Genomic DNA, 12,989 nt, shown 5'->3' with positions numbered 1-12,989 from the left:
ATAAAGTCGATACCCCAAACATCAAAGAGTTCGACTTCCAACATGGGGTTCTACGACATCTGATTTCTTTTCGAGATGTTTCCCATCCTTTGACACTTATCACACTCTTTGTTACTTGTTAAGCATCTTTGAAAAGTGTAGGCCAGTATAATCCTGACTGGAGGACTTTGGTTGTGGTTCTATCACCACTAAAGTTTCCACCATAGTCAGAGTCATGGCAAGCTTTCAGGACATCTCTTTGTTCTTCTTTGGGAACACATCTTCTGACCAACCCGTCTACTCCTTTCTTGTACAAGCATGGGTCATCCCACAAGTAAAACCTGCAATCATGCATAAACTTTTTCTTTTTATTAGAGTCAAATTCGCTAGGGATCACCCCGCCTACTAGATAGTTTGCGTAGTCTGTGAACCAAGGCATTCCAATAACAACAAGGATGTGTTCGTCAGTAAACTCATCCTTTATTGGACGCTTTTCCTCATTCTCCTCTATTGGGGACATCCGAGAGAGGTGATCTGCCACAGTATTTTCACACCCTCTTTTGTCACGAATTTCCATATCAAACTCTTAGAGTAGTAAGATCCATCTCAATAGTCTTGGCTTTGAGTCCCGCTTAGCAAATAAATACTTCAAAGCAGCATGGTCAGTATAAACAATGACTCTAGAACCCAACAGATATTGCCTGAATTTATCGAAGGCATAAACCACCGCTAGCAACTCCTTCTCGGTAGTCGCATAGTTCATCTGTGCAGGGTTCAACACATGACTAACATAATATATGACATGCAACAGTTTATCTCTACGTTGCCCAAGAACTGCTCCGACTGCAATGTCACTCGCATCACACATGATCTCAAAAGGTAGAGACCAATCTAGGGCAATGACAATTGGTTCCGTCACCAATTTATTTTTTATAGTTTCAAATGCAACGACACACTCTTTATAAAAAATGAAAGCCTTGTCCTTAACCAACAGGGTAGTTAAAGGTTTAGCTATCTTAGAAAAGTCTCTTATGAACCTGCGGTAGAAAACCGCATGTCCTAAGAAACTTCTTATACCTTTTTCATTCATTGGAGGGGGTAGCTTTTCTATTACCTCGATCTTGGCTTGGTCTACTTCTATTCCTTTGTGAGAAATTTTATGACCCAAGACTATGCCTTCTCGCACCATGAAGTGGCAATTCTCCCAGTTGAGAATCAAGTTGGTCTGTTGGCATCTTTCTAACACAAGGGAAAGGTTAGTTAAACAATAACAAAAGAGAAACCAAATACCGAGAAGTCATCCATGAAGACCTCTATATGCTTTTCGAGCATGTCCGCAAAAATGGAAGTCATGTATCTTTGAAATGTGGCTGGTGCATTACATAACCCGAATGGCATTTTTCTGTAAGCAAAGATACCATAGGGGCAAGTAAAAGTTGTCTTCTCTTAATCTTCTGGTGCAACCCCTATCTGATTATATCCAGAGTATCCATCAAGGAAACAATAGTACTCATCACCAGCCAACCTTTCCAACATCTGATCAATGAATGATAAAGGGAAGTGATCCTTTCTTGTCGCCAAATTCAACCTTCTGTAATCGATGCAAACACGCCACCCCGTGGCCGTCCTTGTAGGGAGCAACTCATTTTTTTCATTCTTTATCACGGTAGTTCCTCCTTTCTTTGGAACCACATGAACATGACTCATCCAAGAGCTATCGAATATGGGATAAATTAACCCAACATCTAATAGTTTAACAACCTCTTTCCTAACTACTTCCTTCATTGCGGGATTTAGTCTTTGGGGTTGCACCACTGGTTTTTGACCATCCTCCATGAGAATTTTATGCATACATACCGCAGGGCTAATCCCCTTCAAGTCTTCTACCGCCCATCCCATTGCACTTTTGTGCTTCTTTAGAACCTTGACGAGCTTGTCTTCTTGGGAAACTTCTATATTAGAGCTTATAATAGTCGGGCATCTCCTTTCAGAATCTAGAAAAACATACTTGAGATTTTCAGGCAATTGTTTCAGCTCAACCACTTTCTTGGTCTCATCTTTCTTTTCCTCAAACTGGGGTTCCCTTAAGTTTTCCCATCGGAGTGATCGGGATCCCTTAAAGGGTGGTTGTGTTGCCATCATAGTTAACACTTCCCTCTCCTTTTCATCAGCTTCTTGAGTGTCTTCAGAAATTGATAGACTTAGAACTCTCTCCAAGGGCAATTGTGGTTCACCTAAAGGATTTTCTTGCAGAACCATTTGATCAATCACCTCTATGTGTTGACTGGTCGCCACGTCATCTTTGTATCTCATGGTGTTACGCACACCAATTTTCAACTCTTCATCGTAAACTTTTAGAGTCATGGTTCCCTCTTCTATATCTATCAAACATCTTCCGGTCTCCAAAAATGGTCTACCAAGGATGAGTGGTATCTCTTCATCTTCCGACATTTCTAAGATGACAAAGTCCACCGGAAATACAAACTTATCAATCTTCACAAGAACATCTTCCGCCACTCCATACGGTCTCTTCATAGAGTGGTCAGCAAATTGAAGTGTCATTCTGGTATCTTGCACTTTTCCAATCCTCAACCTCTTGTAAATGGATAACGGCATGAGACTCACACTAGCCCCCAAGTCCATGGGGGCCTTTTTGAAAGATCTATCCCCAATGGTGCAAGGAATAGTTATCGAGCCTCGATCTTTCTTCTTCACCGGAATCTTCATACCCTGCAAAATTGCACTACAAGTTTCGGTTAGTACAATAGGGTCAGTGTCGGTGCTCCTCTTTTTTGAAATAATATCCTTCATAAATTTGGCATAAGAGGGCATTTGTTCGAGTGCCTCCAAGAATGGAATGTTAATCTCAAGCTTTTTGAACATCTCCAAGAATTTCTCGAAGTTCTTCTCATGTTGCTCTTTCTTCTTATTTCTTGTGGGGAAAGGGAGTTTGACAACCGGCTTTGATTCACTAACTTTTTCTTTAACCATCAGTTTAGGCACTACCACTTCTTCACTCACAACCTCATTTTCTTTTATTTCCAACTCAACTTCAAGCAATTGGTCTTCTTGGTCATCATCTTTCTCGGAGACTTCTTTCGATTTACCACTTCTTGTGGTTACAACACTCACATTATTATGCTCTCGTGGATTTGTAACTGTAGCACTCGGTAATGCACCTGGTGTTTGGGAACCCGCGAGTTGTTGAGCAATCTGACTCATTTGCACTTCTAGATTTTTTATTGAAGCACCAGTGTTTCTCAGATTACTTCTAGTCTCCTCTTGAAATTGTGAACTTTGAGCCGCCATTTTTTCAATGGAAATTTCCCAATCTGCTTTTCTTGGAACCTGTTGAAATTGTTGTTGGGATTGGTGAAACTGCTGCTGGTAAGGTTGTTGTTGTTATGGTCGATACTGCTGTTGTAGTTGGCTTTGATATTGGTTGGGCGCTTGCTTCTGAGCATTTCCTTGCTGGTCCTTCCAGGAAAAATTTGGATGATTTTTCCATCCAGGATTATAAGTATTGGAGTAAGGGTTGTTCTACTTCAGAAAATTAATCTCTTCTACCTGTTGTGCAGTTGCCACACAATGCATTGCGAAGTGAGGTCCCCCATAAATTTCACAACTAACTGCTTGAATAGGTTGAACCGGTTGAACTTGTGCCACCGTTTGAGTGTCAAGAGCCATTTTCTTGATTCTTCTCTCTACTTCAGCCGTTATTTGATCTTCCATCTTCACAACTTGATTTGCTAGCTTGAGATCAATGATACCTTCAGGTTGACTTACACTACGGTCATAGAGCTCCAGATGCTCATTTGCTGCAATGGCTTCAATGATTTTCTTTATTCTAGTGGCTGTTGTAAAATTTGTTGAGCCACCGACAACTGTGTCTATGAGTTGCTTATTCTTCATTCTAAGGCCATTCACAAAATTTTGCATCTGCTCAGTTGCATCCATGTTATGAGTAGGACATGCAACCAACAATCACTTGAACCTCTTGTAAGCGTCTCCGAGTGACTCTCCTTCCTTCTGTTTGAAATTAACAATATCATATCTCTTACGGATATACACAGAAGCAGGGAAGTACTCATTCAAAAATGTTGTCTCCATTTGTTGCCAAGTTGTAATGCTTCCCGTGGGTAAAGAGTAAAACCACTCTTCGGCATCTTCCGATAGTGTAAACGGAAACATCACCAACTTTTTAGCTTCCTCTGAGTGTCCCTTAATTTTCAACGATGTCGTCATGGTCAGAAATCTTTGTAAATGCTTGTTGGCATCTTCATTGATTTTTCTGGAGAACAGTCTCCTTTCGAGTTGACGAATCATTGAAGGGTGTAGCTGAAAATGATCAACATTTACCGGTTGGTTCACAATTGTTAACCTTCCAATAGGAGCATTTGCACCTCCATAGTCACCCAGAAGTCTTTCCACGGGAGGTGGAGCTTCAGCTATTGGTTCAGAAACGGTTTCGGAGTCTTCCGAATGAACTGAAACAGCTTCTTCTTTTTCAGACTCAGAAACAATGGGGGTTGCTTCTGAAAGTTCCAGCCTAGCTTTTCGTCGTCTTACATGCAATAGTCTTTCTAGTTCTGCGTCAAAAAGAAATTCAGCTGAGGCCTTACCTCGCATACACAGATTAGACAATTATTAGAATTTATAAAAATAAAACATAGTAGAGAGAAATAAAATTTTGGTCGTAGAGCAACAAAATTTCAATTGAATTATTATTCAACTTATACTTTGGCAATCCCCGGCAACGACGCCAAAAACTTGATCGGTAAAATAGCAAGTGTACTATTTGCATCGATGTAGTAATAAAATGGGAATTCTCCCGAGTATCGATCTCGAGGACTGCGTAATAAGTACAAATCTTTACAACAATTCCATTGAACAAAAGATCATAGGGGGTTTGATGATTGTTTTCAAAATTATAAGAACAAGAATAAATTATAGAAAGCGTATAAAAAGCTGTTAACGATATGAGAAAGCATGCTAAGACAAGATGTGTGAATTGCTTTGTACCACACTCCTTCCATGTTATATAACATCTACGTTGTAATTATTCAAAACCGATTCTCAAGAATTGTTTTCTCTAATCCCTTAGCTGAAAACCATTAACAGTCAATTTCAATCCTAATTCCTTAGTTATTCAAAATGACGTTACGAAAAATGCAATTGATCAAGAATTAACGGCCACTATGGTTTGATCATTATTCCTAAGTGATTAAATCGAAGTATTATTACACAACAAGCGATAAGGTGGTTTGTCTGACCTAAACCTTAACCAGAGATCAAAATTCAATTTGTCCGATAAAATAAAGCATTAAGAACGTTGGATAATAATTTGAATTAAGAAAACGTCGATGATCATAAAAACATAGAAAAAGTGTTCATACAGTAGCAATTCAGGGACACCCCCTAGCATTGGGGGGTTTAGCTTCTCATAATATTCAAAGACAGTAAATTAAAAAATAGAGACATTACAATTTGTTGTTGATGAAGGTTGATCTTCAATCTCTTCCGATCTTGAAGATCTCTTCTTCTCTAAACACCTTGAAAGCCCGCTTCTCCTTTCTGTCTTTTTCTTGTACGATCAAAAGTGTCCTCTCTCTTCACCAAAATGCAGACTAAATAGTTTCCAATCAACTAAAAACATCGTGAAATACCCAGACTGCCCTCCGGACGTACACAGGGATCAAAACACTAAAAATCAGCAAACGGGGCGAATTGGCCAACTGGGGCCGTGTCAGGTGACACGGGCGCCCGTGTTGGCTCTCTGTCAATCTCAAATCCTCAGCCCTTGCTGACACGGGCCGTGTCAGCTCCGTGGTTTCTGGATTCCACAATCTCTATTCTGCACACGCTGACACGGGCACCCGTGTCAGCTGATACGGGCACCCGTGTCAGCCCCCTGTTTTTTCCTTTTCTCCCTTTGCATGATGTCCTTGACTTCCATTCTTCTGGTACGCATCTTTCGGGCTTATTATTAGATCTGTAAACCAAACAGCACTACCACAGAAAAGCATAAAATGCGACAAAAAGAGATGAACCACTAATACATGTAAAACAAGCAGAAATTTATAAAATGCGATAAACTTAAGAAATCAACTAAAAGAAAGAACAAAGTGTTACCGATTCTTGAAGATTCATGCTGGATGGATGATGAAAACTAAGTGCAAATGGTGACCGATCAGATTCCCAACAAGATCGTTACCGACAATGGATCGAAACTTAATAACAAGATGATTAAAGAGTTTTGCAAGAGTTTCAAGATTTAACACCATAACTCATCGCCATACCATCAGAATATGAATGGCGTTGCTGAGGCAACAAACAAGAACATCAACAAGATTGTTCAGAAGATAGTAAGAACGTACAAAGATTGACATGAAATGCTACCTTTTTCTTTAGATGGATATCGTGCTTCGGTACGTACTTCATCCGGGGAAACCCCATTCTATCTTGTATATGGCACAGAGGTAGTGCTTCCCATTGAGGTAAAGATTTCCTCCCTGAGGATCTTAACAGACGTCAAGCTTGAAGAAGTTGAATGGGTTTAAATGAGGCTCGATAAACTCAACCTCATCGAAGAAAAGCGCATGACATACCTTTTCCATGATCAGTTGTACCAGAAGCAGACGAAGAGGGCATTGGACAAGAAGGTCCGTCCTCGGAATCTCCAAGTAGGAGACCTGATGTTGAAAAAGATTTTGCCAATTCATACAAATTCACAGAGAAAATGGACACCCAACTACGAAAGACCATACATTGTGACAAATGTTTTCTCTGGAGGAGCCTTGATTCTCTCAACTATGGACGATGAAGACCTTACATCCCTAGTGAATGCATACACAATCAAAAAATACTTCGCCTAAAAATAGACCCGCTAAGTCGAAGACTCTAAGGGGCGACTTAGGCAAAAATAGGCATCCTGGTGAACCACAAAAAGAAAAAGGTTCAGGAAAAAATTAGGCATAAAATAAAAAGAAATAAGAAACCCACTAAGCTGTAAAACCCTAAGGGACAACTTAGGCAAAAAAAGGTATCCCGGTAGACTGAAAACCCGAAAGCACGGTCTAGGCAATAGTTAGGGATTTAAAGGCAAGAGGCGGCGGTCTACCAAGAATCTATGAATCCGTCGCTTCAACAATGGAAACCCCAGACGGGAAGAATCAACCCAATCACTCTCCTCAAAAGCAAAGTACAAGGAACTTCAAGAATATAAGGGTTATAGCAGAATTGGAACTCAATGGAAATCTGAGCTTTTCCCATTGCCATTGTATTTTTACTCTTTTGGCAATGACCTCTTTTAGGAATTTCCAACAAAAACTTTGGGGATACCAACAAAAACGTTGAAAGAAAACACAAAATTAATTTGATTTTGAAATGTCTAAAGGGCAACCACGGTTTCTAAGTACCACTTATGGTGCACAAGGACACATAATCACAAAGGCCGCCTTGACCTAGAAGATTACCAGAATTGTCATTCACTCAGGGTAATCAATATTCAGCTTGCCTGCTCAGATCCAGCTTGGGGCACTAGATGATCCATATATTCCTCGTCACTACAGCGGTCAAGAGACCATGATGTCGGGAAGTTAAGTCCTTCTTTTAACAAATTCAAAGCCTAATTTTTGTTGGCACTTCCAGAAAATCCAACCATCATCTGGTCTTACTTACCTACCATAAAAGCCTGAGCATACACCGACATCTTGTATAAGTAACCATTATTGCATAACATTGCATCACTAAGACGCGTAGCATATTCCATCAAGATGGAGCATTACACCATACAGAATCGAACATGAATACTTTGCATAAGACAAATTCAAGCCTTTCTCGAAAGCATAAATAAATACTCACTTGGGACAATTCTATTTCCCCAACTGAGAACATTATCCCCCATAAAACTCCTAACTGGTATTCCCAGAAGGTTCCCCGAAGTATCTCTTCTTTATTTTCCTTTGCAAGTATTATTGGCCTTTTGCCAGTCACTTGCCTTTTGCAAGTTCCCTTTGCCTTTCACATGGGAAATTTCTCATGTTGCTTATCTTTTGTAAGCCCCCCTTCTTTTTTCAAGTCTTCCTTGCCTTTTGCACAGAAAAGATTTCGTTGATTCCACTTACCTTTTGTAAGTTATTTCATTGCCTTTTGCACGCGAGGGTTATCTTTGTCAAAACTTTGCATCTTGAGCATTAGATAAGGGATTAGATGAATGACCTACTCCCTTATCGATTATTTTGAGGGACCTGACGTATGTTTGGCAAGTCCAAAGGGATTGCCACATTTTGAAAACTTTATCTCCTCCCTTGTGTCTGTGAGGTATCATGATGTTCTCTTGTCTTTTGCAAAGTTCCCTCTACCTTTTGCATGAGGATTATCATCTCCTTTACTTGCCTTTTGCAAGTTCCCCTTATCTTTTGCATGGGAATTATCTCTTTAATCTTACCTTTTGTAAGTACCTTCTTCCTTTTGTAGAGGAAACCCATTTCACTCCATACTTGCCTTTTGCAAGTTCCCTCGGCCTTTCGCATAAGGAGTTCTATTTTCAAACCTGCTTACCTTTTGTAAGTACCCCCTTCCTTTTTCACGGGAAGTCACTTTGTTAGCTTACCTTTTGTAAGTCCCTTTTTCCTTTTGCATAAAGGAATTACTTCATCCTATACTTTCCTTTTGCAAGTCCTATCTGCCTTTTGTGCGAGGAACGTCTTTCATTGCCTTTTGCATGAGGTATTGCATTTTCTATTCACTCGCCCTTCACAAATCTTCCTAGCATTTTGCTAAGAAATTATCCCTGCCTTTTATAGGAGAAAACCATTTCATTCCATCTTTCTTTTTAGCCTTTTTGCTAAGGAGTTCTCATTGCCTTTTGCATGAGAAACTAGTTCATCTTTCTTCTTAGCCTTTTGCTAAGGAGTTCTCATTACCTTTTGTATGAGAAATCTATCCATTATTTCTTCTTAACCTTTTTCTTAAGGAGTTCTCATTACCTTTTGCATGAGAACTCTATCCATCTTCATGCGCATTCTTAACCTTTTGTTAAGGAGTTCTCATTACCTTTTGCATGAGAAACCACTTCATCTTTATTCTTAACCTTTTATTAAGCATTCTCATTACATTTTGTATGGGAAATCATCGTCTTTCTTCTTAACCTTTTGTTAAGGAGTTCTCATTACCTTTTGTATGAGAAAGTGTCAATTTTCTTCTTAACCTTTTGTTAAGGAGTCCTCATTGCCTTTTTCATGAGAAACCATTTCATCATTCTTCTTATCCTTTTGCTAAGGAGTTCTCAATGCCTTTCGCATGAGAAGTCATATTCAATTCATCATTCTCCTTAATCTTTTGTTAAGGAATTCTCATTGCCTTTTGCATGAGAGATCATGTTCATTCTTCTTCTTAGCCTTTTGCTAAGGAGTTCTCATTGAAGGTGAGAAAAACAAGAAAGGGGGTTTGAATTGTTTTAGGAAATAAAAGCTTTTTAAAAAATAGAACACACAAAATTTTATACTGGTTTGCTTAGAAAACAAAGCTACTCCAGTCCACCCGGCCAAGGTGATTTCGCCTTCAAAAAGGACTTAATCCACTAATCTTGAAAGATTACACAACCGATCGTCTAAGAGAATAATCTCTTAGCCCTCTCAAGTATACAGACTACGCAGAGTCACTTGAGGAACAAATAATTTAAGCAAAATAGAGTTGTAATGTAAAGCGCTTCTAAGAGTAAGCAAGTATTACAGAAGAGTATTAGAACAAGAGTTTTCACATAAGAGAAGCAACTCGTGAAAAATGAGAGAGAGTATGAATGAATTTTTCTGTGCGTTGCAGGTGTGTCTCTCTAGTGAGGTAGACTGTCCTTTATATAGTAGTTGAGAAGGACCGTTGGAGTGATGATAGAATCTTGGTCTTTGATGAGTATTCAATGTCATTACTTCTGTGTTTCTTGCTATAACCATTTTGTCTCCCTTTTAAATTCTTTCTTAAAATACTTCCTTTCCATAGTGAGAATAATTTCCGTTATGCTTTCTGGACTTGTGAATCTTCATCAGAGTCTTGATGTACCAGAGTTGTTCTTCAGAGGATGATCACGTCTGACTTTATCAGAGCTTCTCAGAGTACTAGTCTTCTTAAGTATCAGAGTCTGAGACCAGTAGTTTGTTGGAGCTTCTGGATCTTTTTCTGTCTTTCTTTGATCAGAGTCAGAACTTCTTGGATGTACTTCTTTCTCAACGGTGTCTGATCCTTTAATACTTTGTATCTGACATACGTTTGTATCTGATATGTGATCAGAATCCTTCATATCTGTTCAGAGTCCAGCGTGAATGTTCAGATTCCTGCATGAATGTTCAGAGTCCTGCATACTTAGAAAAAATCTCGTTAGAGTGCCATTTTTGGTTTCATCCTTTGTTATCATCAAAATTTTAGAAATCTATTGTAGAAACAGTTTTGTTCTTACAATCTCCCCCTTTTTGATGATGACAAAACAATTTAATTTAGAGATGAAACATTTTTAGAAAAGAGTCTTAGATCAGATTGTAGTGAGCTCCCCCTGAGTTAGATCTGGGAGTTCAGAAGTTCTTACCGGATCTTCCATGGTTGGATGTTTCTAGTTACTTTCCTGCATATCTTTAAGTCATAATGTTTGCAGAGTTTGAAAGAAATTAGATATGTTTTCATCATAGCTGTTTTTAGTTCTCCCCCTTTTTGTCAAAATCAAAAATACTTAGCAAAAACATATGAGCAAAAGATTGATATTAACAGATAGCAATTACAGAAGCCAGAAACTCAGAAAGAAAACATAGAAGCGGAAAACAACAAGCAGAGCAGATAAAAGCAACAAGTAAATCAGAAAGAACACAGAAAATCCTAAGTGCCTAAGGGTTTGGAGGTGGAGGCATCCTCTGGAGCAGCTGGGTCAACATGTTCTGAATGTTGACATTGACAGAATCCTGTTGGTCCAGTCTGGCTCAAACTACCTTTTGTTCTTTCTGCAGCTCTTCAAGAGTCTTCAGTACCAGAGGGACGAAGGTAAAGGACTCCCCCTGAGTCAATGCATCGTTTCTGACTCTGGCAGCAGACTCTTCAGCAAGACGAGCTGCTTCTTCAGCGGCAGCTTTGGCTTTTGCCTCAGCTTCAGCAGCATCATCATCATCAGCTAGAGCTTTGGCCTCAGCTTCTTTGATTTTCTGATGTTCTTCTTGCCTTACTTTGTCTTCAGCTTCCTTTCTTGCCCGCTCCTTAGCTTCTTTGGCTAGACGCTCCTAAAGTCTGATCTCAGCGTCTCTGATGAAGTCATTGCAGACTTGTTCAGAGAGGCCTTTCAGTTTGAAGGCTTCAGAGGTCATCCAACTTATCACTCTGTTCCAGTGAGTCCATATAGCGGAGGGATCATCACTGATGCCAGAGTTGATGGATAGAGACTTGACCTTGTCAACTGAAACTTCTGCAAACACCTTTATTGTTTCCTTAAGGGTCAGTAGGGTGTTTTCTGGCTCAGAGGCTTGGGGTGGAGAAGTGGGGAGGGGGGCTTAAGTTAAGTGTGGGAGTTTGTGGGTCAGCGGAAGGAGTTGGTTGGGTTATTTCAGAGGGTTGTGGTTCAGAGTGGATTGGCTCGGATGGTGGAGGGTCAGAGGTGGTTGTGTTTGGGTTTTCTGGGGGTGGAGAGGTAACTTCTGGTTCAGGGCTAGAGTGTGTTGGCTGTTGAGAGGCCAGAGCACAGTGTTGAAGCTGAGCCAGAGTTGGAGACTGAGGATCAGAAGGTTCAATGTTAGATGAGAGGGTGTAGTAAGGTGGGGATTCTGGAGATGGTGATGAGGAGGGTGAAGTGGTTTCGTTCAGCATTTCTGCTTCTGAAACAGGTAGAGATGTGGTGGCAAGGTTTAATTTTTGGGAATGTTGGTTAGAGGGTCTAGAGGTTGAGGGAGGAGTTTTAGAGTTTGTGTATATGGGCAAAGGTTGAGGGAGTGAGGAAGCAACTGGTTTGATTTTTACAGAAGGAGGGAGAGGAACAGACTTACCAGGTGATCCAACCAGAGGTACTGGAGGTCTTGATCCAGATGATTCTCCCAGCTTTGCTCTCTTCGCCTGCTTTGCCTTCTCAGATGGTTCTCGTGTCCTCTTCATGAAATCTGGAGGAAATTCTGGCAGCCAGTCTAAGGTGAAGTCTGAGATGTCTACTCCTTGTTTGCACAGATCATCTAAGTAGTACATGACTACCTCTTGAGGGTCGATTTTTGAGAATAGATAGAGTCCATTTGGGGTCTTCCTCTGATCTTTAAGAGCTTCCCAGGAGGTGTCCAGAGTTGGTTTGATCCTTACTTGATTTATTATTCCCATGCTCTTCAGATTGCGAGCGTTCAGAGGTCTTCCAGTATCTATCATCACGTCTTCCATGAGTCTGAACTGTATCAGATGGTCCATGAGGCCACTTTCAATCAGTACATCAGAAATAAGTCTCCCCAGAGGAATGTAATTCCTTGTCTTCATGTTGTTTCTGGTATCTCTCACAGAGTCTCTGAGATATTTGAAGAGGAGTGCAGGAAGGCAGAGCTTCAGACCCTTATGAATGCAGTACAAAATGCATTTCTGGTATGTGTTGATGTAATCAGAGGAGTTGGAGGCTGGGCGATGATGGATGGTGCCTAAGATGATCTTCAGCCATACCCGGAGGTTCTGATGCAGTTCCTTGTTCTTGGAATGCTTGCCTTCAGCACTCTGTTGAAAGATTGTAGGGTTTATCTCATGGGACAAATACTTTGCCTAGGATTGATGTTGTAAATGCGTCTTCCTCCAGCCTTCTCCATGCCCAGAAGGGCAGCAATTGATTTTTCTGTGATTACCATCTTGACTCCCAGAATGTAGGAGACAATGTAGTGATCGTCAACGTCAGCGAATCTCAAGAATTCTTTTACCAGATTTGTATAGACTGGGCCATAGATACGTTGGAAGTATTTTTCCCACCCTTGCTTCTTCAATTCATCAGTGAGGTCGACACCATTTCTTCTCATGTTGTC

General features: G+C 40.3%; 2 protein-coding genes across 2 annotated transcripts; both read right to left on the bottom strand.

Annotated features, from left to right (window-relative positions):
- Window positions 1-1,425: 1,425 nt before the first annotated feature.
- LOC127136921 (uncharacterized) lies at window positions 1,426-3,288 on the bottom strand. Its single transcript, XM_051063432.1, has one exon. The coding sequence runs from the start codon at window positions 3,286-3,288 to the stop codon at window positions 1,426-1,428; it is 1,863 nt and encodes a 620-aa protein (XP_050919389.1).
- A 1,013-nt stretch (window positions 3,289-4,301) lies between these two features.
- Window positions 4,302-12,186, bottom strand: LOC127136920 (uncharacterized). Its single transcript, XM_051063431.1, has 6 exons — window positions 11,647-12,186; window positions 10,953-11,237; window positions 10,039-10,234; window positions 6,588-6,671; window positions 4,361-4,568; window positions 4,302-4,317 (listed from the first exon to the last, which is right to left on the bottom strand). The coding sequence occupies exons 1-6, from the start codon at window positions 12,184-12,186 to the stop codon at window positions 4,302-4,304; spliced, it is 1,329 nt and encodes a 442-aa protein (XP_050919388.1).
- Window positions 12,187-12,989: the final 803 nt, after the last annotated feature.

The sequence above is a fragment of the Lathyrus oleraceus genome, chromosome 4 (assembly GCF_024323335.1).
Source record: "Lathyrus oleraceus cultivar Zhongwan6 chromosome 4, CAAS_Psat_ZW6_1.0, whole genome shotgun sequence".
NCBI lineage: Eukaryota > Viridiplantae > Streptophyta > Magnoliopsida > Fabales > Fabaceae > Lathyrus > Lathyrus oleraceus.
Note: the sequence above shows the minus strand (reverse complement) of the source record. Positions and strands in the feature narration are given on the sequence as shown.